This window comes from Pieris brassicae, chromosome 2 (assembly GCF_905147105.1).
Source record: "Pieris brassicae chromosome 2, ilPieBrab1.1, whole genome shotgun sequence".
In the NCBI taxonomy this organism is placed as follows: domain Eukaryota; kingdom Metazoa; phylum Arthropoda; class Insecta; order Lepidoptera; family Pieridae; genus Pieris; species Pieris brassicae.
The window spans coordinates 13,318,358-13,343,919 of NC_059666.1; the positions used below are offsets into that span (position 1 = coordinate 13,318,358).

The 25,562-nt window shown below is 32.4% G+C and overlaps 1 protein-coding gene across 3 annotated transcripts; it reads left to right on the top strand.

Annotated features, from left to right (window-relative positions):
• The first annotated feature begins 5,333 nt into the window (after positions 1 to 5,333).
• LOC123720663 (keratin-associated protein 5-4-like) lies at positions 5,334 to 18,637 on the top strand. Of its 3 annotated transcripts, XM_045677364.1 has the most exons (23): positions 5,334 to 5,448; positions 6,680 to 6,716; positions 6,987 to 7,018; positions 7,093 to 7,104; positions 7,362 to 7,388; positions 8,617 to 8,643; positions 9,100 to 9,126; positions 9,223 to 9,249; positions 9,324 to 9,350; positions 10,393 to 10,419; positions 11,073 to 11,099; positions 11,633 to 11,659; positions 12,730 to 12,756; positions 13,319 to 13,345; positions 13,709 to 13,735; positions 13,801 to 13,827; positions 15,718 to 15,744; positions 16,593 to 16,619; positions 16,719 to 16,745; positions 17,130 to 17,156; positions 17,807 to 17,833; positions 17,919 to 17,945; positions 18,503 to 18,637. In XM_045677364.1, exons 1-23 carry the CDS (start codon positions 5,401 to 5,403, stop codon positions 18,617 to 18,619), a joined length of 732 nt encoding a protein of 243 aa, XP_045533320.1. In that variant the 5' UTR covers positions 5,334 to 5,400; the 3' UTR covers positions 18,620 to 18,637. The 3 variants fall into 3 exon arrangements, with proteins under 3 accessions (XP_045533320.1, XP_045533322.1, XP_045533321.1); XM_045677366.1 differs by lacking the exon at positions 13,801 to 13,827; XM_045677365.1 differs by lacking the exon at positions 7,093 to 7,104.
• Positions 18,638 to 25,562: the final 6,925 nt, after the last annotated feature.

Sequence of the window (25,562 nt, forward strand, 5' to 3'; positions counted from 1 at the left end):
GATGCTATTACTGGATTAAAAATTGATATACTGCGGTTATTACAAATGTGTAAGATTTCGTACAAATTAAAAAATATCGCGCTACGACCTGTTAGATCTGGGCCTCATGTTCGATGATGACTTGTTTTTTTTTCTAATAGGCAAGTTTTGCTGATTTGCTTTCTGTGTCTAACACAATATTTTTAATCTTAAATGGGCGCATATACCATCCATTGCCGAGTCAGGCTCGAACCTACCACCTCAAGTATGAAACCACTAGACCAACTATGGTTTTAATTAATATAAAAAAATGTGTGTGTACTTATGTATAGGCGTTAGAAGTTATACTTCTTTGCCGTAAAAAGATAACATCTTTTTAGAAATGTTATCTTTCACCTTATTCTCCGGTTGTAGAAAAAAAGAAACTAACAATGGAAAAAAGGTATTTAATACATTGAAAGTTTTATTACAACGCATTATCTAGTTAAATAAATTTTATTTAAATATCACAAAATATTATTACTACATAATTAAAGGACATTTTTATTTTTTGTGACGGTGTGCGCGCGCATCTTAAAAAAGTACTCTCATCATTTTTCGCTAACGTGCCAAAAGAAGTATAACTTCAAAGGTGGACTAAAGATTTGTTTTGTCATAAAGTTAGTTACCATGTTCATACCTATTAGGTCTGGGCCTAGATTTCTTTGCCCATATTAATTATATCAGTTCTAACAAAGTCAATTGGTGCATAATGGGGGTCGAACGTACGACCTCAGCAGGCAGTCGCACACCGAAACCGCTAGACCACCACTACTCTTATCCAAAGATTGAACTGCGTTTGTCATAATGTTACCATGGTAACAACTCAAAGCAAAAACATGACGACTAAACTCTCTTCTTGGTAAACTTCATTACTGAAGTGGTACCCATCTTGAAAAGTCCAAAGCGATACGTCGACTTGCTGCCTCCACACCACTATCTTCAGCTTGTCTCAGTGCAATAAGGGTATTGAGGCCCATAATAGTCCTTATTGGGTCAGAAAAACGAGTAGGCGATCAACGATCAACTATACTATTTAGTTCTCTCCTGGACTACTAAATTATGACTACGCAAATCGACTTTTTAAATATTCTTTAATCTTTATTAAGTCCGAAAACAGAACGGAATTTTTTTCTTAGTATTGCGCAATGAAACGACCTGTATACTTAGTAGACGCCTTTATTAAGATCATACATACTGATGCCACACATTTGACACAATACATTCCCCGTAATTAAGTGAATAATGGACACATTACTGTGTCTGTTATGATGTCATTTAGGGAAATTGGTTAATTTGATTTACGAATACCTTACCTACGCAATATAAGAGAAATACTGCTTTGTCATAAAATAAATATTAAAACTATATATACCCAGTCTAGCCATAAATACTGAAACAAAATAATATAAAAATTTCTGTTGCAAATAATATTTATTACTTTTACAGTGTATTTGTTTAATACATGAATATAAAACAATTTAAAATATAAAAAGCTTATTCGAAGTGGATTCTATTGGCTGCAATATAATCCTTTAAACGTTCAGGCCAGATATCAATAGAAGCACGCACTCTTTCCATGGAAAAATTCTTCACTACCAATCATACGGATTGTGTTAGGGACTTCAAATTATCATGGCGTTTAGAACAAGCTGTACTTTCTAAAATCGATAGTTGATTTTTATTGTTACTTTGGTTAATCATTGAGATTACTTCTATTACTTTTAAGAATCATAATTCGTTTGGAATCAAAACTTAACGATTATTATTACGACCAATATAAGCATATGCCTCGAGTCGAGGTGCCTAATAAATTCTACGTAACACTTACAATTTCATAATTAAACTTTTGAACAAGAAGAATACTTTACAGTATTGGACAGGTTGAGATGGTGATGTAAGATTGTTAGTGAATGTAGAAAGTTTTTAATCATTCGTGTTTTTAAGAGAGTGGTTAAAGATGAGGCTATTCCAGAGGTATTCCAGCCATAAGTTCTGTTACTAATGAAAATGCATTTTTTAAATTAAGTTATGTTATATTATTAAAATTTATAATTAAATATTTATTAAAGTCGCAGCAAAAAATAAAAATATATTCGAAATGGCGACCTTTGACTTTTATACAGGCCTCTAATCTGTTTGGCCACGAATCTATGGATTTACGGACTGTTTCCAAGAAAAATTTCGCAACTGTTTGCTCCAAAGATTTCTATGAGGCCCAATGTCGACGTGTCACAGTAGCCTACCACGTCCTCTGAACTGAGCATAATTTGAAGTCGGAGTTTGAGGAGGAGGAAGAAGAAGCGTTGACGTCTGAACTAGATAATGGTCAGTCTTCAGCTCTTCTAAAGTCCGGAAAGTTGGTTTTAAGCCAGGCTTGAGTAGTTTCGCAACATGATCCAAGACGGTATCTTTATGCACTTTGGCTGAAGTTTTCACTCCTTTTTCACAAAAATGTAGTTGTGTGACTACTTGATAAGGACCATCGCTGACGCAGGATGATGACCACGTTGTACCTTTCCGACCACTTGAGCAGCTTCTTTAGAACTGTGAGCGTACACTTTATCATTTTGCCTATTGTAGTGTTCTTCAATTGTGAATTTTTTTTCATCGGTAAAGAGGATATTGCTCTGCTTTTCACCTACGTATCGCGACAGAAGACGTTTTTACGATTCACTCTCTTTAATTGAAAATATTGATTTAGGGCATATTCTTTAAATCTAAAAATTCGTCACTTCTCGCGATAAGATTGTTTGCTTACTATTAGGGTTTTGACGAATTCTGGCATTAAGAGCATTAACAGCCTTTGTAGTTCTAAAGGCATGCGGCAGCCCCGTTATTTTCTGGTTTTCGATAGACGAAGTATTGTTATATCTGTTGATAGTCCGATATACGAACGCTGTAGTCCTACTTTCTTTAACACAATATGGTATCATATTGTAATTTGATAATGAACATGAAAATATATGTGAAATGGCGCAAAATCAGAAGAAGATTTTAAAATAATACTCGTGTTCCAAATTTAAAATATTTAAAAAGAAAAAATGAAAAGTTTTTATGTAACAGTATTTATGGCCCGACTAGTTAGTATCGTAACTAACCCCGATGAAAAAATTATGATCAACAAGCCAAGTAAAAATACGATTTCCAATCGAAATAATTGGCTGGAATTATAATCTAATAACTGCTGCAAAATTACTAACAAAGATCGATTTCGGATTTGCATACTTGGAATAACGAACTTTATTTTATTCTATTCATCTAGACACTTTCCTGAACTACCTCTGAAATGAGCTACCAGTAGAAGTATTTGCAATCCGATACGATTAAAGGACTTCAACACAACCACAAGCACTCCGCTGTTGCAGCTGTCCATGGCAGACAATCATTTAAAACCCTCCCGCTTTGTCCTGTCTCAAAAAAAATATACCTACGAAGACATTGCAATACTCTCATATTCACGCTAATTAACAAAATAAAAAATGATAATAAAAATCGATTGTTGCCGCTTCAATCTTTATAAGTCCGGCAAGGTACTCGCAAGACCACTAGCGTAACTACCATAGCGTTGATCCCGAAATTACTAAAGGTATTAAGAAAACACTTTTTAAATGGATTGAAACTATGTATTTATTAAAAACTTATAATTATTTACATAATTTTAAGATTTTTTTCCGCACGTTTCGTGTGCTTTTCAGCGTGCGTGGTCACGGTGACTGAAGACAAAAGGTATTGAATGTCAAGAGTATCACAGCTGCAGAGAAAGTTGTGTTATCTGTATTTGTTGGCCCGAAGTTGATGTCGACGAAAAGATGACGTCATCTTTTGTCATCAAAAATTTAAAATTAAATAATAATAATAATATATGTATTATTCAATCCGTTTCAAAAGTGTTTTCTTAATGTGTAAAAGCTATGTTAACAAAAGACAATACTATGTACTAAAGGTATGTTGTGCTCGATCCACACCCTAATTTCTATATTCAGAAAGTTAGGTGGGAATTGCATATTCCATACTTCATGCGGTCACATCATTCACACCAGTATCAATGCTTATGGGGACTGGGTGCCCCAGCCCATGGGATCTTTCTTTCTTGAGAAATTCATGCGACGCTCCTCACAATTTTTTATGTGATTATTTTAATATACGTCTCGTTTTTATTCCTGTCGTCTGATCTAACAAATTAGTATGTAACACAAACACGTATTAAAAGAAGCGGGTGCCGTATCGGAAACCCGTTATGATAAGGTCTGTATAAGCCTTTGATATTACTATGGAAATTTTATGTTTCTCGTATTATCCTCTTTGGTATAAAGCCTTAAAATTATTCAGTATTAACTGTATGTAAACAACATATGCACACTTTTCTTGTACATTTTGCTAGTAAACTGCAATAATATTGCGATTAAAATTTACAAAATTAAATAAAAAAAATTCAAAGTATGTATTTATATTCTATAGTATACAGTTGTTAGTAGTTAGTAGACTATTATTATTATTGAAACGAAACTGTGCATGTTTTGAAGGACAGGAGGAAACCAAGTCAGTAAATACTTAAAGTTAATTGTTTACCGTCGCAATAGATATTTAGACAACCAGTTTCCGGCCTTTGAGGTAGTATGTTCTCTTGAAGGCCATTAAGTTGCAACAGTTCGGAAATGTCGAACATGACAACTGAGCATCGCGGTGATGCGCGACAAGAAGTGAACGCCAGACGTCAAGATGAAACAGTTAAAATTTCGCAGTCTTATTTTCGGCATACATATTTATAAACTTTCTGATGAAACTACTTAAGATTTTATAAATTAGCACTCGGCGTTGAAGTAGCTCATAAAATTCTTTATCGCAGTCGGCAGTGACTTAATAAAACATAATTTTACTATTTTAACTAGCCAGCTATTTGTGTAACGTTACTTTGTTTGGATTAAAAATTAAATTAACCTGTTTATCTATTTTAATTAGCATTCGTGTTGGCCTAGTGGCTTCAGCATGCAACTCTTATCCCTGAGGTCGAAGGTTCTCCGGCTGCCCACCAATGAACTTTCTATGTGTGCATTTTACATTCACTCGAACGGTGAGGGTAGACATCGTGAGGAAACCGCCTTCCCTTAACCGAAACCGTCGACTGCGTATATGAGACACAGGAGGCTGAAATCTGAGGCCCAGACCTAAAATATTGTAGCGCCATTGTGTAGTGATTTATTTATCTATTTTAATTTTAAGCGTACTTTAAAACATCTGAACGTACAGACCAGTTTATTTGTCTATGTCAAGATGAACGGGTCGAGATATGAAAATTCAATTTTACAAACAATTCGCTCTGAAAATCAATTTCACACTGAACAAACCAGTCGGCACTCGTTTGCAGGGTTCTTATTAAAGATGATCTATTGTTTATTTATTCTCGTACTCTTGGTTCTAGGTAACAATGTAAGTTATATAAAATTCTTGTCAATAGTCACCATGATACGTGTTTGCGTGTTGTATGTCAGTGCATGATTTATCAGTATGCCTTGCTGATAGAGGCGTTGGGTTTTCTTATTTGTTTATTCATCTTTTTCATTTTATAATAATAATTCACTTTTTTAATATGTGGTTTTTCTTTTCTGTGTTATGTAGTCCCCGACTATGTTGTCGTCGGAGGTATTAAAAACCTTACGTATATGTACAACTTAAGTAAATGGTATTGGTAATCTGGATGATTAAGCTATTTCTTTTAACAATTTTTTGCATAACATTAAGATCAAATTTCAAAAAGATTCCGCTTAATTTATTGTTGAACATTATTTCTTTTAAGTTCGCCATTGTTAGTTATACTCCCATAGCTTGTTCAATGGTATACCTGTCGTATCCATACATGGGACAATCGATCAGGAAATGTATCACCGTCACTTCAATTGTATTGCTACAAAGACAGGTAAAGATAAGACAAGAATTCACCGCGACCTGCATATGGTTAGGAGTATCATGTTATGGTTGCTGGTTCTTACAAACATTTTGTGAAAACTTTGGCGAAATAAACGAGTGATGGAGACTTTATTGCCAGTTCTTTTTGTCCTTTCAACGAATTAGAGAACTAGAATGTAAATTAAAAGGATTTATTTGTTTACTGATTTCCATAAGTATATATTAAGTTACTATAAATAAATTGATTATGATTCCTAAACGTATAGACAATTTTTGATTTTATGTTTTTGATTATGTTGAGAAAAGAAAAATATGTTAGGTTGAAGACTCTAAGTGCTAGCAGTCTTTCAGGGTTGCTTGTTTGAATTTAGAAAAGTACTTTTGCGTTGGATTTACCCTTTATTGACGCTTGAACAACCTGCAATGACTCAGGAAATTCGTCTGAAATTGTGGGAAACTATAAATCCAATCATCCATATGTCTAAGATTGACATATCGTCATGTCAATCTTAAGTCTTAGAAAATGTGAAATCGATCATTCTCATTTAATCGGTCTTTCTACTTCGCATTTTATCAAATAATTATTGCCTTTATCTTTCCATTTTCATATATTCATTTAACTTTAGCACTTGCCTGTTTTTGCTGATATATTTGAGTTAATACTCAATACTAATTAAGACCTGAATATTGAACCAGAAGCGATTTTACATAAAATAAAAGATTTTGGTTATTTTCTACGAATTTTTAATTTCAGGAATGCAAAAAGTCGAAGAAAAAAATTGGAAAACTGGGTAAATAAAATTCTAATTCCTTTAGGGTGCACTAGTAATAAATAAATGACGTCTAATTTAGTTTCGGCTCCTCAAGGCTGGACCTTTTTTTAATGTTTATTATTATTTTGGCTATGTTACCCAGTGTTAGTGTATTTTTATGATAGAGTTTTTAAAATCGGAGTAGTTTAATCAGTAGATACATACAGATGTATTATTTAATAAAATAATTTCATTTTTATTTTCTAGCTATTTGATTTAGTTATACTTAATATACTCGATAATTTTAAGGTCTGATAGAAGGAGTCAGATGTTTGGACGAGGTAGGTAGGTATAATATAAATATGTGTAAAATTTACTTTTAATTTATATTTTTTAACAAATGTATATTTTTCAGTTTCAGTCTATCGTAAGCTTATATAGTCTTGACTATTACATTTTGATTACGAAGGTGATGTGGTTAAAACATTGCTACAGCCTGCAGGTCCTGTATTTAATATCGGTGAAACAATAATTGTTTCGGGACTGTAGGCGTTTAAAATCTTCAATCAGCAATGTATCTTTAGTGGACACGTATTGATCGTTAACAAACGAAATTTGATGAACAAAAAATGAAAGACTTTTTGCGGATTATTATTATGTATTAATAAATTATAATTTTTTCAGTGTAACGCACCATATTGCAAGGCACAAGTAAATATTTTTTTAACAACACTAAATCATAAAATAGTCTTTAGAGATTAACTAAATAATTTCAAACATATTTTATGTACCTTATTTTCAACCTATTTCAAAATTCCAAGAGTATTGGCAATTCTCGACCCTGAAGGACATAATCAGATTTTGCTTTTCATGTACACAATTGAAACATGCTTTTAATAACAAACATCGTGAGGTGTCAGCAGGTCCCAAAAATCTACGACAAGCGTCAGGCACAGGCGATCACCTACGTGTCTATCAAAAATTTAATGATCAAATAAACTGATACAATCCGAGGCCAAATATAATGTTGAAGCACTACTTGCATTTTTACATACTTTATTTGTTAATTAAAAAGATCCAGCGGTACATATAAATAATTTAATTTTATCATAGTTTAGAATCGTATGAATCAGTACGAATATTGTTATAACCAATCACAGTAGCGGTAGCGCCTCGACTTGGGGACCACCTTGTACAACAAAACGCGGGGCTGTTTCGGTTTATATCCATTAGATTAGTGTCAAAACCCGTCTTCATTTCGTTCTTCGCTCACTCCACTGCACTCTTGATCTGCCCTTCAGGCGATTAACCACCCCAGGACGACCCAAGCTGAGGTCCTAGTCTCATGCCCTTGTTTAGTCTTGAGAAAACCCCATTTCCAACAGAGCTACGCTCGTGAAAATCATCCTAGCTGAGCTGACAAAGCCCTTCATTCCAATATTGAGATTCTATAAAAAATACTGATTTAATAGCATATGTGGGACCGAGTTGAGTTTAAGAGGTTGTTTTTATAAAGTTTGATCTGCGCCTTTATTCTTCATACGTTAGAGCATTGTTTGTACTGATAAAATAAAATTATATGTTAACTACCGATCTTTTGTGTTTCCAGTTAGGTTTAAAGACATTTATTCATAGACAATAGTCACTTACATGAGAACTTATATACTAAAGATACAATTGGATTGCTTCAAGGATGGATTAGCGAAGTAGAACTTGGGTGGACTTTCAGTTACATAGAACTGGTATCACTCCAGAGATGGTCTTTTAGTCTTAATTTAAATATTGAAAGGCTGTTTGCACTTTTTATATTTTCTTCAGTTCACCCGCATGACGCCCACTAAAACCCACTAATAATGATGTCAATGGACACGATATTTCTCCGACATAAGAATTTAATTAATAAGAAATTAATTATTGATATCTACTTCTTTTGTTTCAGTGTCTAGGGTACCAAGGAAAAGCGTTGGTGCGTTTCAGATTAATAATTAAAAATTGTCTATGTTATAATGAGTACAAGTATTTATATGACTAATTTTGTTAAGGATAAACAGTATCTCTTCATGTCAGCAGTGTTGGTCTAGTGGCTTCAGCGAACGACTCTCATCCTTGAGGTCGTGGGTTCGATCCCCGACTTTCATTCACCGCTCGAACGGTGAAGGATAGCATCGTGAGGAAACTGGCTTGCCTTAGACTCAAAAAGTCGTAATAATAACAACTAAAAATGGATTAATATAAAACTGAAATACATTTAAAAATTTGTACTACGATACTGACTCGTTAAGCAAGGAAAACACCAGCTCTGAGATCACCGGTACTATCTATCTGTTAGGCGTTGACTTAAATTAAATGTGACCTGTTATTTAAATATTCAATTAGATTTATATTTCAATGTATTATGTTCACTTAAAATTACAATTTACAGTGCTACGGGCCGTACTGTTCAGCTGGGGTAAGAATTAAACAAAATGAAGTGAAGCCTAACTAACAAATCAATCTAAGGATATTTTTATAGACATTTTAAAAACATACTTGTATATTATTTCAGACAAGGGGTGAAAGCTCTAAATCAATGGTAAATACTCACTTGAAAAATCATATCAATAACACAAAAATGATCGCATATTAATAAACTTGTCACTATTTCAGTGTGACGGCGGAGAATGCAACGCTGTGGTATGTTATAACCTTATTATATACTAGCAATGGCTTAGAAGAGAAACTTAGTCGGCCTATAGATACATTTTTGTTATCATAAAATTTTGATTTTACTTAGTTCTAATAATTCCGTTTTAAATACACACTTATATTTATAATCTAATAAATATTCAGATTTTACTTTACAACTAATATATATCTCATACATTTTTAAATTGTCTGATATTAGTAAATTTAAAAATACTCTATAGTTGTAAAATTTTTGATTTCAAGTGGGTAATAAAATAATTTTTAAAAATAAAAACCAAGAATTCTATATGTTAAACTTTCTTCTATAGTATTAGAGAAGAGATTTATTTTAAGAACTTCCCTATACACCATATTTGACGTAGGTTTGTTTTGTGGCAGCCAAATTATTTCATGTTTTGGAGTTCTGACAAGGGATATGCCAACATACAATTGTCCATGGGTAAAACATGTTTTTTGAAGATACTTTCTTCAATACTGTACAATTTTTTTGTTCTACCATCAATCAATCGATTTTTTATGAATAATTTTTTCACACCTTGAGTTATATTATTGCATTTTTGTTAGGGATTAGGATAGGATATTTGTAAGTCAGTGAAGATTCAGCTTTCTAATGGTGAAAGAATTTTAGAAATCGGTCCAGTAATTTTTGTGTGAAAACATTAGAAACATACAAAGACACAAATGTTTCCTCGTTATAAGATTAGTATAGAAAACAATATTGATAGTTTACGCGAGAAAATTTCGTATGGTGGGGCGTGGGCTATGAGTGGGGCTCAGGTGCCGTTATTAAATTAGAGTTTGTGCTTAATTATAAAGAAATAGAAGATATTTGGTGTAAAATTAAGAAACAACAACAGCGCTATGTGTGAATCCTTACTACTATTATACTATTATACTATATTACCTATATTTAAAACCTTTAAAACGTTAGGATTTTGACAAATATGTTAAGCCCGTGGTTTATGTGCCATATAATATAAGATATAATAATTGTTTTATGAATAAGGAATTCATTTATTGACATTTTCAGTGCTTCGAGAAGAAATGCAATTCAGAGGTAATGTTTAGATTTGCAATACTGAGATTATTTATTTATTTTACAAAAAAAAAAACTCAGAAATTCCGTCATGAGAGGTCATGAGATTACCATTTTTATTAAAAATAGTGATTTCGTTTGCTGGGAACCAGCGAGTTATACGTTACAACCATGGCCTATGGTGGTCTATTTGATTGTATATTTTCATATCGACATAGTATAATAACACATTACATTGATAAAAATTTAATGAAATAGAAAAATTTTGTTTCGAAAGAATAAAATCTTTATGACAATTTTTGACATAAATATCGTTCCTTGAATTATACTTTCTCACTTATATTATTTCTGACTCACTACGCCCTACTTCCTCCCTTGTAATTGTCTAGTACAATTGTTAATCTGTTAATACCTTATATAACTTTGCAAATACTCGAGTATTTACTATCGCGAGTAATAATTACCACAATAGACAAACAATATCAAATTGTCTGTCAATTTGTTATTGTTTGTTGTTGTTGGCTGGGCATACTGAAAAGCCTCAGTAATATCAGTAAATCCCTAATTCTCGACGTATCTATTGTAATTATTTTTCATTTATTTTTTGTAATAGTATTTACAAAATCAACTTATACACTTCAGAAATGACACATTAGAAATGTTTTTTATTTCAGTGTAACGGCGGAATATGTAAATCTGTTGTAAGTAAAATATCCAATCCATCACAATCCATCAGCCTTCACATCACTACAGAGCTTTATTGCGAACTTTAAATTTGAAAAAGTCGTTTACTCTATGGAGCAGGTGCATTTCCTATTCCGTTTTAAGCAGATGGAGCGTATAGACCAATTTAAAGTTACGGAGAAAGAAAAATAAGTGGTTGAATGTGTTTAGAAATCATTTTAATTAAGCAATATATAACTCAAATACTACAACCACATATTAACACAACTTAGTTTACCAGGTGATCAGCTGTATGTCTGTCACAGGCCGATGATTTTAGAAGCTAACTCTAGTCGATTTGCGCTCGATATTTTTCTTCATCGTAAGAGCAAGTACTGATTGGTAGGCCCGGAAGGAAGAACAACTTAACTACTTATAAAAACTAATTTATGAAATTCAAATTCAAAAATCGAATGCTCACTTGATTCATTTAATTGGAATTATATTAGTTCATTAATACTTTTCCAATTGAATAGTGTATTAATGGCAGAATCGTTAATTTGATTTTCAGTGCGAAGGCGAGGTTTGCAATTCAACGGTAATGTAATGCTTTACGTATCGAATTCATAGCCCTAATTAGAGTATACTCGTAATAGCTGTATTACGATAATGAATGGTGGTAAATAGTACCTATAAACGTTCATTAACAGTTAACTGTGGCATAAGCTTGAATAAAGATAATGTGGAGGAGTTGTATATATCCGTATCTACCGGAATAACTTTGTTAGCATATTTCAGGTTATGACGTTTTCGTAGTAATTCATAAGCGCAGATTGTAGGTATCGCAATAAGTTGAAAAAATTATTACTGATTGAGTACTGTACGTAGTTGAGTTACACTGTTGTCTAGAGATATAAGGAGATAATGGTCTACTGTAAGTTGGTTGTTAGTCTCATTATGACAGATATCACACTCATAAAAAACGTTTATATTTATAAATTTCCTTCAGACATTATAACAGTATTTCCTAACTGTATTTAGATCCTTGTATTACTTATTAGATGTGTTAAACGTTAATCTGGAACGGTACTTAATGGTAATGTGGATTTCGATTTTAAGTATTTGTATTACAATATATATTTTTAGTTTAATGCTGATTAAAAATAATTCAAAAATAAATTAGACAAGTATATATAAAATAGTATTTAATTAGTTTATTAATATACTCCGGAGACTGGCAGCAATACAAAGAGCGTTTACTCTGTTATCACCCAAACGAACTTGCTCGCCAATTCACCATGGACAATTTGAAACGACTAAAACGTCACCATATTTTAAAGCTAGAAGAGTGGCAGTAGGTCTAGGCAGCAGGTGAGAAGATAAGGCTTCCAATGGGAAGCCACCCCACATGACAGCACCACAGCACAGATTCGCTCATAGTCTTATATATATATATATATATATATATATATCTTCTCTATCTATAATCTTATATATATATTTGCGAGTAATAACAAAATTTAAACAAAATATACAAGTAATAAAGATCCTATTTTGGAAGTCAGAGAAAATAGAAGAAAACGTTGAACTTATATTTTGCGTTACATTCGAAGAAAATTTGTTAGTGCATGAAATTATGTTGATTAAAACATATAAGGTTCATTTCAGTGTTCGGGCGGTGTTTGTTCTTCAATAGTAAGTATTTTATGATTATGTTTCCTTTTTATTATTTATAAGTACTAAAACAACGTGTATACATAAAATTATTAAAGACAAATTTTACACACATACACATTAATTTTTTTAGAACAAAAGCAAGCTAGTAAGAGAGAAAATTAAAGAAGCAACCACAAAATAAATTATGTATATGTAAAAATTATTTAGCTAAAATTACGATATAAGGGCTACAGTGGAAAGTACTCGTATTATTATTTTGCGCTATTCTAATTCATGTGTGGTATTTATGCTGTTTCTATATAGCCTTCGCCCCCAATAAAAATGCAAAATCAAGACGTAGACGTATCTTTACATTCAATGACATACAATATCATCTTTTCAACGAAATAATCAATATCTACATCACAACTACAATCTATATATATATATATATATATATATATATATATATATATATATATATATATATATATATATATATATATATATATAGATAGTAGTATATAGATAAACCTGATAAAATTAATATGATGAATAAATTCTATGTGTAGGAATTATAGCAATATTTTTTATTTTTTAGTGTGAAGGGAGCCTGTGTCAGTCAAAGGTAGGTTCTTACGAGGTTTTTTTTAATTTATATCTGCGCAAATCTGTTTGTGCGTTAAACCAATATGAGTATTAAATACATCGTGTATTTACTTTTAATCGCCGTCAGCATTAACTCATAAATGAGTTTACTATTTCGTAGCGCCTCATCATAAATATTAACATAGTATTGTAAATAAAACTTATTACCGATGCAGCCGAGGCGCATCTTGCGAGATACGCCAACTAACGATATATTTGAGAGACAGAAAAAGTCCCTGGACACAATGACAATTTTTTTTTATAGTAGAGTATTATTTAAAAAAAATAGATTAACATAATATGTTCAACTGTTGTTTAACAGAACTACATATATTATTTTCAGTGTGAAGGTGGATTTTGTGTATCTGACGTAAGTTTTTCATCTTTGAAATAATAAGTTAAATACTTTTATTTAATACGTTGTTTATTTCATAGACAAGAGGGGATAATACTATATCCGGGGTAAGTGTTTAGATTTTCAAATAATAAATACTCATACCAACTACAATGGCGCTACAATCCTGAAGGTCTTGGCCGTAGATTGTATACGTTTCTTTAAGAACTTTCAATATATATATATGTGTGTTGGAGAGATATCGTCACTCCAACGATATGAACATCGTGATTAGCGTGTTTATTGGGCGTCATTTGGATAAAACTGCTCTGCGTTCCCTGAACGCACTGTCCAACTCAAGATGGCGCCCACTCAAGGCATTTCCTCAGCTCTGATTGGTTGTAACAATATTTGTACTTTTATTCGTTAAGTAATGATTCTAAATTATGAATATATGACATAGCTAATCGAATCAAATTAAATTATGATTTTTAAAAGTAATAAAAGGAATCTCTATTAACAAAAAAGTAATTATAATAATCAACGGTAAATTGATTGATTGATTCGATCAGAATATGTGATAATCCGAGCATTCCCCGACATTATATATAATATATTTATAGGCAAGTCGTAAATATTTTGTATTTAAGACATACCAGCTTCCATACCATAAGAATACACCAAAAACAATGTTTTGAATTGGAAAACATAAGATGTGTGGCTTTTTTCAGTAAAGAAATATATGAAGATAACTGCGTCGATTCTATAACCATGAGAAATTGGCTGATTGGTTTATACTCAACAGCACAGGTCATCTTGGTCAACTAATTAAAACTGGAGGTCCATTTCCTGACGAATAAAATATTGTTCATAATACAAACAATTTCAATATATATTTATAAGGCAAAAAACGTAAACGGTGTTAGAAATAAATTATACGTAATATATTGTAATTAGTATATAAATTACTCACCGTATAATATAAGTCTTTGATTGCTTGTGAGCCGCGCCGTAGATAGATAGAATATATGTAATAAAATAATTATGAACATCTTTCACTGAACAACACTTGTGACTTCACCTATATTAGAATTTCTCTTATACAAATAAAGAAAGCTTTACTAACTTGTTAGTCGTGATGGATATAATTGATATAACACGGTCACTATGTCTCAAGTGAATATGAAAGTGTCAAATTGTAATAACAGTTACACGATCCCGATAGTCATAATCGAATTTTGAAACTTTTACTCGAATGTCAAAATATTTATTTATTTAGGAATCCAACGGCAAGCTAGCAGCTATCTAATATTGGTGTGTCTGTGTGTACGTATGTGTGTCTATGAGAGATGTAAATATTTTCTTATTATTTTATTTTGAGGCTTTCGTTTTGAAAAATATCAATAAGAAAATCAATTGGACACATCTATTTATGGCATTGTTACGTTAATTGTGAACAGGTGCACAGAAGAATTAAATATAAATCAGTTGTTTATTTGCTGTATAGATACTGACTGCGGCGCCATCAGACGGGCTGATTTCTGAATCTAAATTATCCAGGGCACCACTCAAACCCATACAAAAAAATTAGTTTAAATCGGTCCAGCTGTTTAACAGCAGTTCAGTGGCACACACACGTACAGTAGAATTGTATAAATAAAGATACAAAATTATTCAATGACAGGTCAGCGATAAAGACAAAACATAGTAGCTATTTCACTATTATGAGTAAGTACTTTAAACTTAAACGACTTAGGGTCCTTCAAGAAAAGAGCGTACCAATTCTTAAGCTCCACGTACTTGGGAGCCTTTGGCAATGTAAGTGTCTATGTTTAGGTAAGCCTTCTAACTATTTCGCCCTTTGGCAAATAAAAACATCGCATAAGAACGTATGATACAACATTCCTTAATTTAAAAATCATTTGAATATTTATTCTAAGATACTATTATCAATTCTAGGAAACTCGAGAAAGTCAAGTCAACTATTTCTCTTAATAATATTTTCAATTATTTTACAGTGCAGAGGTGGGACTTGTAATGCGGAAGTAAGTGCTACCTTTTGGTATCTTCTATGACCGTTATATATCCAAACGAACGTCTCTCGAATTTAATCTTCTTTTTCATCATTTATCTTCTGCCACGTAATTATATATATACGTACGTAATCATGAGTTACAACTAATATTCGTTAGTTAGAACCATTGGAATAGCTTTTACATGTTTGTTTCCATTATTATTATCTTTAGATTTTACTTTATTTTAGTTATAGTTAGTGATACAAGTTATTTTATGTTCTTTTTTGTTAATTACTTATGTACTTCTTGTACTTTACCCTCTGTAGGTGTTTCTTTTATGGTTATTTAAAGGTTGCCTGGAGGAAATCGCTTGTTAGCGATAAAGTCGACCATTGCCTTATAAAATGTAACCTGTTTTTTTTCTACATATGTTTTGTATTAGGTAACGAAATGTAAATGAATAAATAATTCCTACATGTAATTTAAAAAAAAACTGCGATGAATACGCATTTTATTACCCAAACAGCGCTACAATTCTTGGCATACAATGTTTTTATAAGCAAGTAGAAACCAGCCACTATCGATATTTCAGTCCCCAACACGCTGCTTCCATTACCTTTTTTACTATCCGTACAGAGGTTTGTTGCACAGAGGGAAAGATAAATCCATAAGTTCATGATTCGAGTACACGCTATGGTAGAAACTCGTGTGAAAAGTCCAATCACTAGTCTAAATTTACTTAATTTATTTAAGATTTAAATATGAAAACGAATAAAACAAATAAGAGATAATTTAAGTAGTTACTCTGAGTACGGCCATATACGGTTCAGCATAAAAATTAGGTTATATTTATTTTTGTATTAACACCCCTTTTTCAGGCTAAAGGAAATTATTCGATTGCTTCCGTAAGTTTATTTGTTTAAAATGCCACAATTAATTAGTTTACTTAAATTGTGTTATTATTATTAAATAACTAGTACTAGTAATCAAACTTATTCTTACAGTGCGAAGGAAATATATGTCAAGCGAAAGTATGTGTAAATTTTATTATAATGTTAGAAAAAATCTATTGTAAAGAATTTCCTTTCATATATTTAAAATACCGTGGCAATGAAATGTAAACAAAATAAATAACTTTAATACACGAACAAACGTTCAGATATCTATTTAATATAATACTATTTTCAGAGGAGAAAGGATCGTCTCTAATATATTTTTTTAATCAGGCACTAACGTACAAAGCAAAGAAAAGCTTTTTGTGTAAAAGCTAAACGTTTTGATTGTGGGTGTTAGTATAAAGGATGGAAGATCCACTGGGACCTGTAATAAATACCTTCTCTGTGCTGGAAAATAATTTGTTTAACCATTTTCTTTGGCCTTCCATTTAATTTATATTTTTTATATTATAATTTCAGTGTAAAGGCACCCATTGTAATGCTATGGTTTGTATTTTATCTCATGAGTGTAATAGACTTTTTTAACAAAAGTATTATTTCGTCTCTTTCCTTCAAACTGTGTTTACCATGCGACAAATAAGGATGGATATATGCTTAAAAAAACCGATGATAAATAAAAGTGAAAATTTGTGATTCCGATCCGTCACGATCCGTTACATCAGTATTTGAGAGAAAGAGACATTATTTATAAATTATTCAAAAATATATTTTCGCCCAAAAATAAATTAGTTTAATAAAGTGAAACTGGGAACAGCTAGTACTGAATACGTATTGAAACATCTACGAATCAAACAATGTCCTATAATCCCTAGATGGGGCAAAGGGCTTCCACAGTCAGTCTTCGTCGCGTTTGGCCTCGTATTCCTTCAATTATTTCTGGCTCTCTTTGCCGCCATACTACGCCAGGGTTTCCTGTGACGGCCACGCTTCCGCTTTGACAATGACCATAGTCTTAGTTATATTATCTTAATAATTAAATAACATTCTGAATACATACAGGATACAAGTGCCTATGTGTAACTGATTTGTAGGTTCTAGGTTCCTTTCCAATGTATTACTTTCAGGTTGATTATTAAAATAGACCCAAAAATTTTTTTTTTTCGAATAGTTCCAATTTAATATACTTGAATTTTCAGTGTACTGGAAAGTCTTGCATGGCAAAGGTGATCTCTTATTTATAAACTATATATTGAAATTATATTGCTATTAACTTTATGAATTCGTATAAATATTATATATAAATTTTAGTGCTCAGGAAACAATTGCACAACATCTGTAAGTTTTTTTGGTATTTTAATATCTGATATCTATCTTGATAACGTTACTTAAAGAAGATATTTTCGTTCCCATACTTTACTTTTATATGCAATTATATCTAATGTCTTTGACTAATGCCATTGATTGGGTCTATGGGTCCACTCATTAATTCCAGTAAATGTTAATTTCTGACAATAATAAATGTATAAATGCAAAAGCTAAATGCTAAGCGATCTTCACCAAGCAACCGGATAGAACCTAAAAGCAGAGGAGTGTATAAAACATTACAAATATGAGTTTGCGCACCACAATGGTGCCTTGGTAGAAGTATGCCCGACTTTAATAACTAATAAAATTGATTATTTCTACATTAGGTACAGTTTGTATTATGCTATTTTTGACTACTTCATAACACTGATATTAATTTTCAGACGTAAATCAGTAATCACTAGAATAATTCCTTATTCAAGCATTAGAATCCCTGCAAATGATTTGTCATACAAATCCAGATCCAAAAAGGCAGGAGCTATCAACATTCACTAACATATTGCAAGTTGAAAAATATTTGTCCACAGTGTGATGGGTTATACTGCATCCACAAGTCCTACAACTCACCAGACCTCATGATGCAATACCCATCTCTACGGGCCCCAGTCGTGAAAATGGAACTCACTTTCGAAGTTGACGAATAAACGACAATATATATATATTTTTTTCATTCATTAAAATTGCGAACAATCTCAGGGACAGGCGAACTTAACTGTAGCTGTTTTGTACACTAAGTATTTCAAAATACTATAATATATTCAATCGGAAGCAACGTTGTATGTAACTTTCAGTTGCGGCAGAACTCCCGACGTCTGTCTTTGCCATTTTAAAACATTTAGTTCCCTCAACATCCACAGCGCTGATGTCACAACTTTAGGATTGTAGTAAAATACTCAACATTCATGTCTGAACACTCGCTTAAAGAGTACGAAAACAGGCATTACATTTACAAGTAAAGTGGCGCCGTTTTATTATATATAAATCAAACTAACTTTATTCGTATAGGTAACCAAGTACACTTATAAACGTCAACATTACAGATGTTAAATTCATCCTAAATTTACATTTACTACCAGTTCGCAAGTCAAGAGCGTAGAGTGGGCGAGGAGAACTGTTAAGAAACTCTCCGCCACTATTTTTAATCGTCAAGGTTTTAAGTAAGTTATACAAATTGTTTGATCTGCAATAAATCAACCCCAAGGATTAGAATCTTTTAAAAAATATATTAATTTACGTTTAAGGAAAGTTTTGATGTATCCAGTGATAATTCTCCAATATCGCTTGGAAGTTTCTTGTAAAAAACGTATAAAATTTCCATATAAGGAGTGGTTTATCTTCTAGAACTTTTAAAATACTGTGGCTTCTCAACGAATAGCAGCCATGAAGCCTGCGAAGTGCCCGGGAAACTTCTTAACTTCTGAGGTCTGGCTTAATTATCCAGGACTTTTCGCACAACTTAAGTAAGTAAGTGCGGAACGAGACCATACTACATACATAACTTAAAAAGAAAATTGCATAGAAAATTTAAGAATACGTTTGTTATTATAGCAAGTTTATTACAATTCAAACTTTTATTCATGTAACCTTATGGCATATGACATAACATTGACAAAAAAGAGGATGTAAGAAAAATAATATCGTTTAAAATAAATGCTTCGATCGGAGTTATTATATTAATAAAATACTTATAAAAAAATTACAGTCGCTAATTGTTTGTGGCATTAATCTTGGAAATCCATGTTTTTCACATGGCCAAGTTATATGTCGTTGTTTCCGTGTCGGAATACCAACGAAACTATTTATATACCCGCCAGAAACAAAGAATGTTGCTTATCATAAAACATTAGAATAATAAACACTTTGTTTCTGAAATATTATTTAGTTATTATACCATCAAAATTAATATTCATTGTTAGTACAACATCTGTCGGGTCCGCTAGTGATAATATAATTACTTACTAAGCATAAGTATTTGTTGCAAGTCTTCACTTTAGCTCTACGTGAAACAGAATACCTAGATCTAAGTTATGAAAGTTAAACTGCGCAACGCTTACACATTTTGTGTTAAGTGATGATTATTCAGAACTTAAACTACGATAAGTTATAAGCAAGATATACACACGACGAAATGAGACATTATAAAAAATCCAGTGTTAGTCTATATGTAGCTAATCACTATGCACTGACAGTAGTACAGTCAATTAACACATAGACAGGACATTAAGTAATTGAAGCGGAAAAATAATTCTTTACTTATTTAGTTAATATGTTCCAGCAATTTGATTTACCTATAACAGCGGACTTCATGCCCCCGTGCATAAGAAGAATGTGTTTATTCATTATAAACAATGCATTACAATGTGTAAGATAAAAATATAATTTAAGTTAAAAATACCTGTCCCGGCTGACAAACTGAATTAATTAAAATTTTTTGTTTTTTCAATTTTGTTTATTTTTTATCAAAAAAGCATTATATTACTAACACGCTTATTTGAGCGAATGAGTGACTGTAATGTGTAACAACATGTCAGGTCTCACCGGCATCTCCTACTCAACGTAAGGTGTGTTCAGAAGTTCTTTAACTATTTTTTCGATTGTAAACGGTGAGCGGGCAGATATCAAACTACATGGAATGTGTAATACTAACTTTTTCAATGTTAATGTGTTTTTGAACTCCCCTACTGCTTTCAGGTGCCTTTTAAAATCGTTGTTCTTATATATATGTCTTATATATGTACTTTAAATTCGTGTGTCTTGGGGCCTAAATTGGGACGGAAATGCGCCCGCCAAGTAGATTTTTACGTTTTCGTGTCTGTATTTTCTTTTATTATAGTCACACACATTCACAATCACACACTTGTATAATTGCTAACTTGTATATATTTTTATTATATATCTTGTTTATGTAATAGGAGGTAAACGGACAGGAGGCTCACCAGATGTTAAGTGATACCGCCGACCATGGACACTCACATTGCAAGTGTGTTGCCAACCTTTTAAAAAATGGTACGCTATTTTCTAGACGGAATCCAAGTCGATTTGATTCGGAAATACTTCAGTGGGCAGCTGGTTCTACTTAGTGATGGTGCGCGACAAAAGCTTTAAGAAACGTTCAGTTGTGGAACGACGGACGTCGAGGTGATACGGAAGGCATTTTGTATTTTGCCTTGACCGGATGGTGATGAAACTCAGCTGCAGGTATTAGTTCGAACAACTCCTCTGATCACTCTCGATGGTAAATGCGGTAGAAGATACAGAAAAACCCCACATCTCTACACAACGCCAAGGGATCAAGCCCCACGGAAAGTGACTGTCGCTGTATTTGTGATGTGTCTGTCGTGTTTCCTTTCTGATAATTATTATTTTAGTAGTAAGTAATCAGTGATAATTAAAAAAGTATAACTAAACCTCTATGAATAGCGAGTTTTTGAGTGAATTATTATATATTTTTAATATGGAAACCTTTTCCTCGTAAGGTATATCACCTGCCTAAGTGTAACTTTAGAAATTGCTAGTCGAGGTTAAGATTCAAACTTATGCTGTTTAAACTAAAGATATTAATTATGTGCCACATATGTAGCATATATATGTTACTGCGATAAATGCAATAATACGTAAGTTGTTTTATGTTCTGTGCTTTGCTGGTCCACCCGCATTGATTCTAAAGCTTTATTCAGTTAAAACATTTTGATTGATGGACCTATGGTATATGGTACAGAGCAGTGTTGGCCTAGTGGGATGGTACTAAAATCTAAATATCAGTGTCGTAAAGTTTCTAGGCCTGAGATGTGCCTGATATTATTGGACATAGATCAACACTATAACTGTAATACCGTTCACAGTTCGTTCTGGGTCACTCTCAGTTCATAATTTGGATTGCGAAGTGTTTGCCAAGTGGCGTCAGTAAGCGACTCTCATCCCAGAGGACATAGGTTCGATACCCGGCTGTGCACCAATGGACTTTCTTTCTATATGAGCATTTAATATTCGTTCGAAAGTTGATGGAAATCATCGTGAGGAAACCGGCTTGTTTTAGACCCAAAATGTGTCTAAGTGTCAGGCACTGAAGGCTGATCTTGCCCATTACATTGGCAAATGTTCACCATACAGATATAAAAATCTGAGGCACCTTTTAAAGTTCTGACGCTGCTAATTTTATATATATTTATTTTTTGTATCCTGGATCATTGATGTCATCCATAAAACTGTAGTATATCACTTTGCTCTATAGTCAATAGTTTCCGCAGCATATACAGATTTTTTGTATTCCTTGCGTTACATTCTCGTATCATGAGTATCCATATATTTTTTAAACTATTCATATATCCGTTCATCAAAGATAAAATGGTGTTTTTTTTTTCTAATCAGTCCTGTAGTTTTGGAGCCTATTCAACGCAACAAACAATCAGTTCTTTTCCGTGTATAAATTTAGTGTCGATAAAGGAAAAGATCGACTACATTATTTTAAATTACAACATAATCGTTTGAATCAACAACATAATTTGTTGTACAATGAAATTTTATAAATATATATATCTCTCTTTTTTATATAGAACAGGGGGCAAACGAGCAGGAAGTTCACCTGATGTTAAGTGATACCGCCATCCCTGGGCACTCTCAATGCCAGATGGCTCGCGAGTGCGTTGCAGGCGCAGAATTTATACGTTCTTTTCTTGAAAGACTCTAAGTCGAATTGGTTAGGAAATACTTCAGTGGGCAACTGGATCTATATGGTGGTGGCGCGGCAATAACGGCCTTTCAAAAACGATCAGTTGTGGAACGACAGACGCCTAGGTGATACAGATGGCATTTTGTATTCTGCCTCGACATCCGATGATGAAACTCAGCTGCAGGTATTAGTCCGAACAACTCCTCTGAACACTCTTCATGGTAAATGCGGTAGAAGATGCCGCTCAAGCATCAAAAAAGCCGCTCAGAAAAGGATTGGACGTCGACGATTCGAACCGCTCTTCGTTAAGTACGGTGTGGTAGGAAGCTGGTAATAAGGAGCTAACGCCCAAAGGTGAATATTTATATGAACGACAATTTTCTATGTTCAAGTTTCGGTTCTGTTCTAGTCTTCAGACCTATACTGTCTATTATATCTTAACATATATTTTTCATGTGTACACATTTTTTTGTGACGAAAATTTGTCTAGACGCGGCGGCTATTATTTTTATAATTTTCAGTCATAAAAATGTCGACTTAATTCTGAAATTCAACAGATTACAAAATCCAGGAAACTCTAGAGAATAGGTTCTTTGAATATACAGAGTCGTCAATTTAAACGTTTTAGGAAAATAGAAAAGGATAATTTCGGTAGGATTTAGATAGCATTTGTCTTCGCAGTTAACAGGTAAGTGCTGTCACCATCAATCTTGCTGCTTCCTCGATTTGTTTTAGTTTTACGGCTACATTTACTGATATTTTTGTTTTGAACGTAAGTATAGTATCTATTCAACTGTATACATACTTTTATAAAAGAAAAAATAGTATACACCTATATTATATACTACAATATACAGTAAAATTAGTATCCCTCAGATCCGCATATACCTACGTACGTACATACGACAGTCATACTCTCTATTTTAAAGTGAAAACTTCTATTTAGCATCCTTGTGATTTGAAAGTCAATGAAATCGACAGTAAAAGTCATATTCTAACACGTTAAATCTTACGAATTTATAAGTACTCTCTCTTTACTGTAGCTTTTTCATTTCTTTGAAACTATAAATATGTTGTTAAACTTAAAAATTTAAATTCAAAATTGAAATTAAAAATTATTTAAAAAAAAGTCAAATCCTACATTTATGTAGTTAAAAAGTCTAATTTACATAGTATGAATTATAAATCTTTTTTAATCAATGTTGTTTTTATCAAAATTATAAGTTTAAACTTAGAAATTAAAATTGCATTCGTCACATTGTCTTGAAACCAAAATTTTCGAAGGTTTCACTTCTACCATTTTGATTTTTGGCTTTGTATATTTTCTAAGTGTTTTCTTTTATAATATGGATATATGTAGCTATATGATTACTCATACATAAATAAATACTTAGCACTAAGTATCGGCTATGTTACTTATATTGTAAGCTAAAATATTTTATTAATACTTTCAGCTGCATATTAAACGCACCTGATGTCCACTCTTCACAATACATTATTAGAAGATATTATTTATTTTACACTATATACAAAAAAATATCTAAAGGTCTGTCCCGGCATAGCTGGACATCTTTTAATATAAATTCTATAGCCTATGTTCATTGGGGATAATGTTAGAAAATGGTATAAGAAAATGGATCCTATCAAATAGATACAGTATATTTTCTCTATACCATTGTTTCCCAACCTTTGTGTCATGCCCCATCTTAGCTTTTCTAAATTTTAATTGTTTACTTAAGAAAATTAAAATTAATCATTTTAATTAAGTGAGATTATTTCCCTTGATGCTTGCTGCACAGAGATTAGATTGGATTAAGAGATTTCGACTACCCACATAACTATCAAATCAAATTGCTCCCCTGTGTCACGTGTACTATATCATTTTAGTATCTACTAATCCACTGATATCTATTGGTACGGAATAAAATGTCAATGAAGACTTAATGAAAGATCATACTGTCTGTACGGGATATTAATTATAACCAGCGATCTATAACCTCGAAGATAAATTAATTATACGCTTGAACAATATGCTATTGCGAGAAAGATAAATCCAGACAGGCCATCTCATTAACTAGACTCGCCTTTATACTATCAGCAAACAAACAGAAAATAAAAAGTATAATACAATAAGATAAATAATTTGCATATGAAAAATTCAATCAAATATTTCATTTGTATATTGCAGCTTGTTCAGAAAATTATTAGTAACTTATCTCAATGACAATTTGCTAGAACGATATTTGGTCCGAGCGCAACTTTCACTTTGACGATTGAAAATGAGATCGAATGTAATACACCTAAAGGTCTTATTGTAAAACAATCCAGCGGAGTCATATTTTACCCACGCTCTTGACTTTAGGTTTCTGGATCTGTTTGTTTGATTCTTTAGGTAATCCTACTGTGCGTTGACTAAACATTGTTTGGTTGAAGTTAAAAGTAAATTTATTAGTCTTCAATATAATATGTATTGCTTCTAAACCTGTTCTAAAGCTAGCAGGACAGAAGTGTTACTGCCCCGCCCGTGTACACTCCTGAACGGCTCGCCAAAGCGATGCTGAACCTTAGAAATCGTAAGCTTCTGTCTTAAAGTTATAAGTCGAATTGGTTCAATACTTTACTGGGCAGGTAGTTCTATAACGTGGTGGCGATTTAAAAATGTCTTAAAACGCTCAGCCGTGTAGCCATCACGTGTCACGGACATCAAGTGGAGATTCAAATTAACCTGGACGACCCATTATAAAGGTTTCTGTATGCTTAGTTGGTAGGCCACTGCATAACTGATTTAGTATGAAGTAATTAAAATATTTTTAAAGTGTAATGTAGTATCAGTATAGCCTTTCGGTATAATGAACCTTATCAACATTTGCGAACCCTACCCGCAGTACTATCAATGGTTATTAATTAGCAATCAGCTG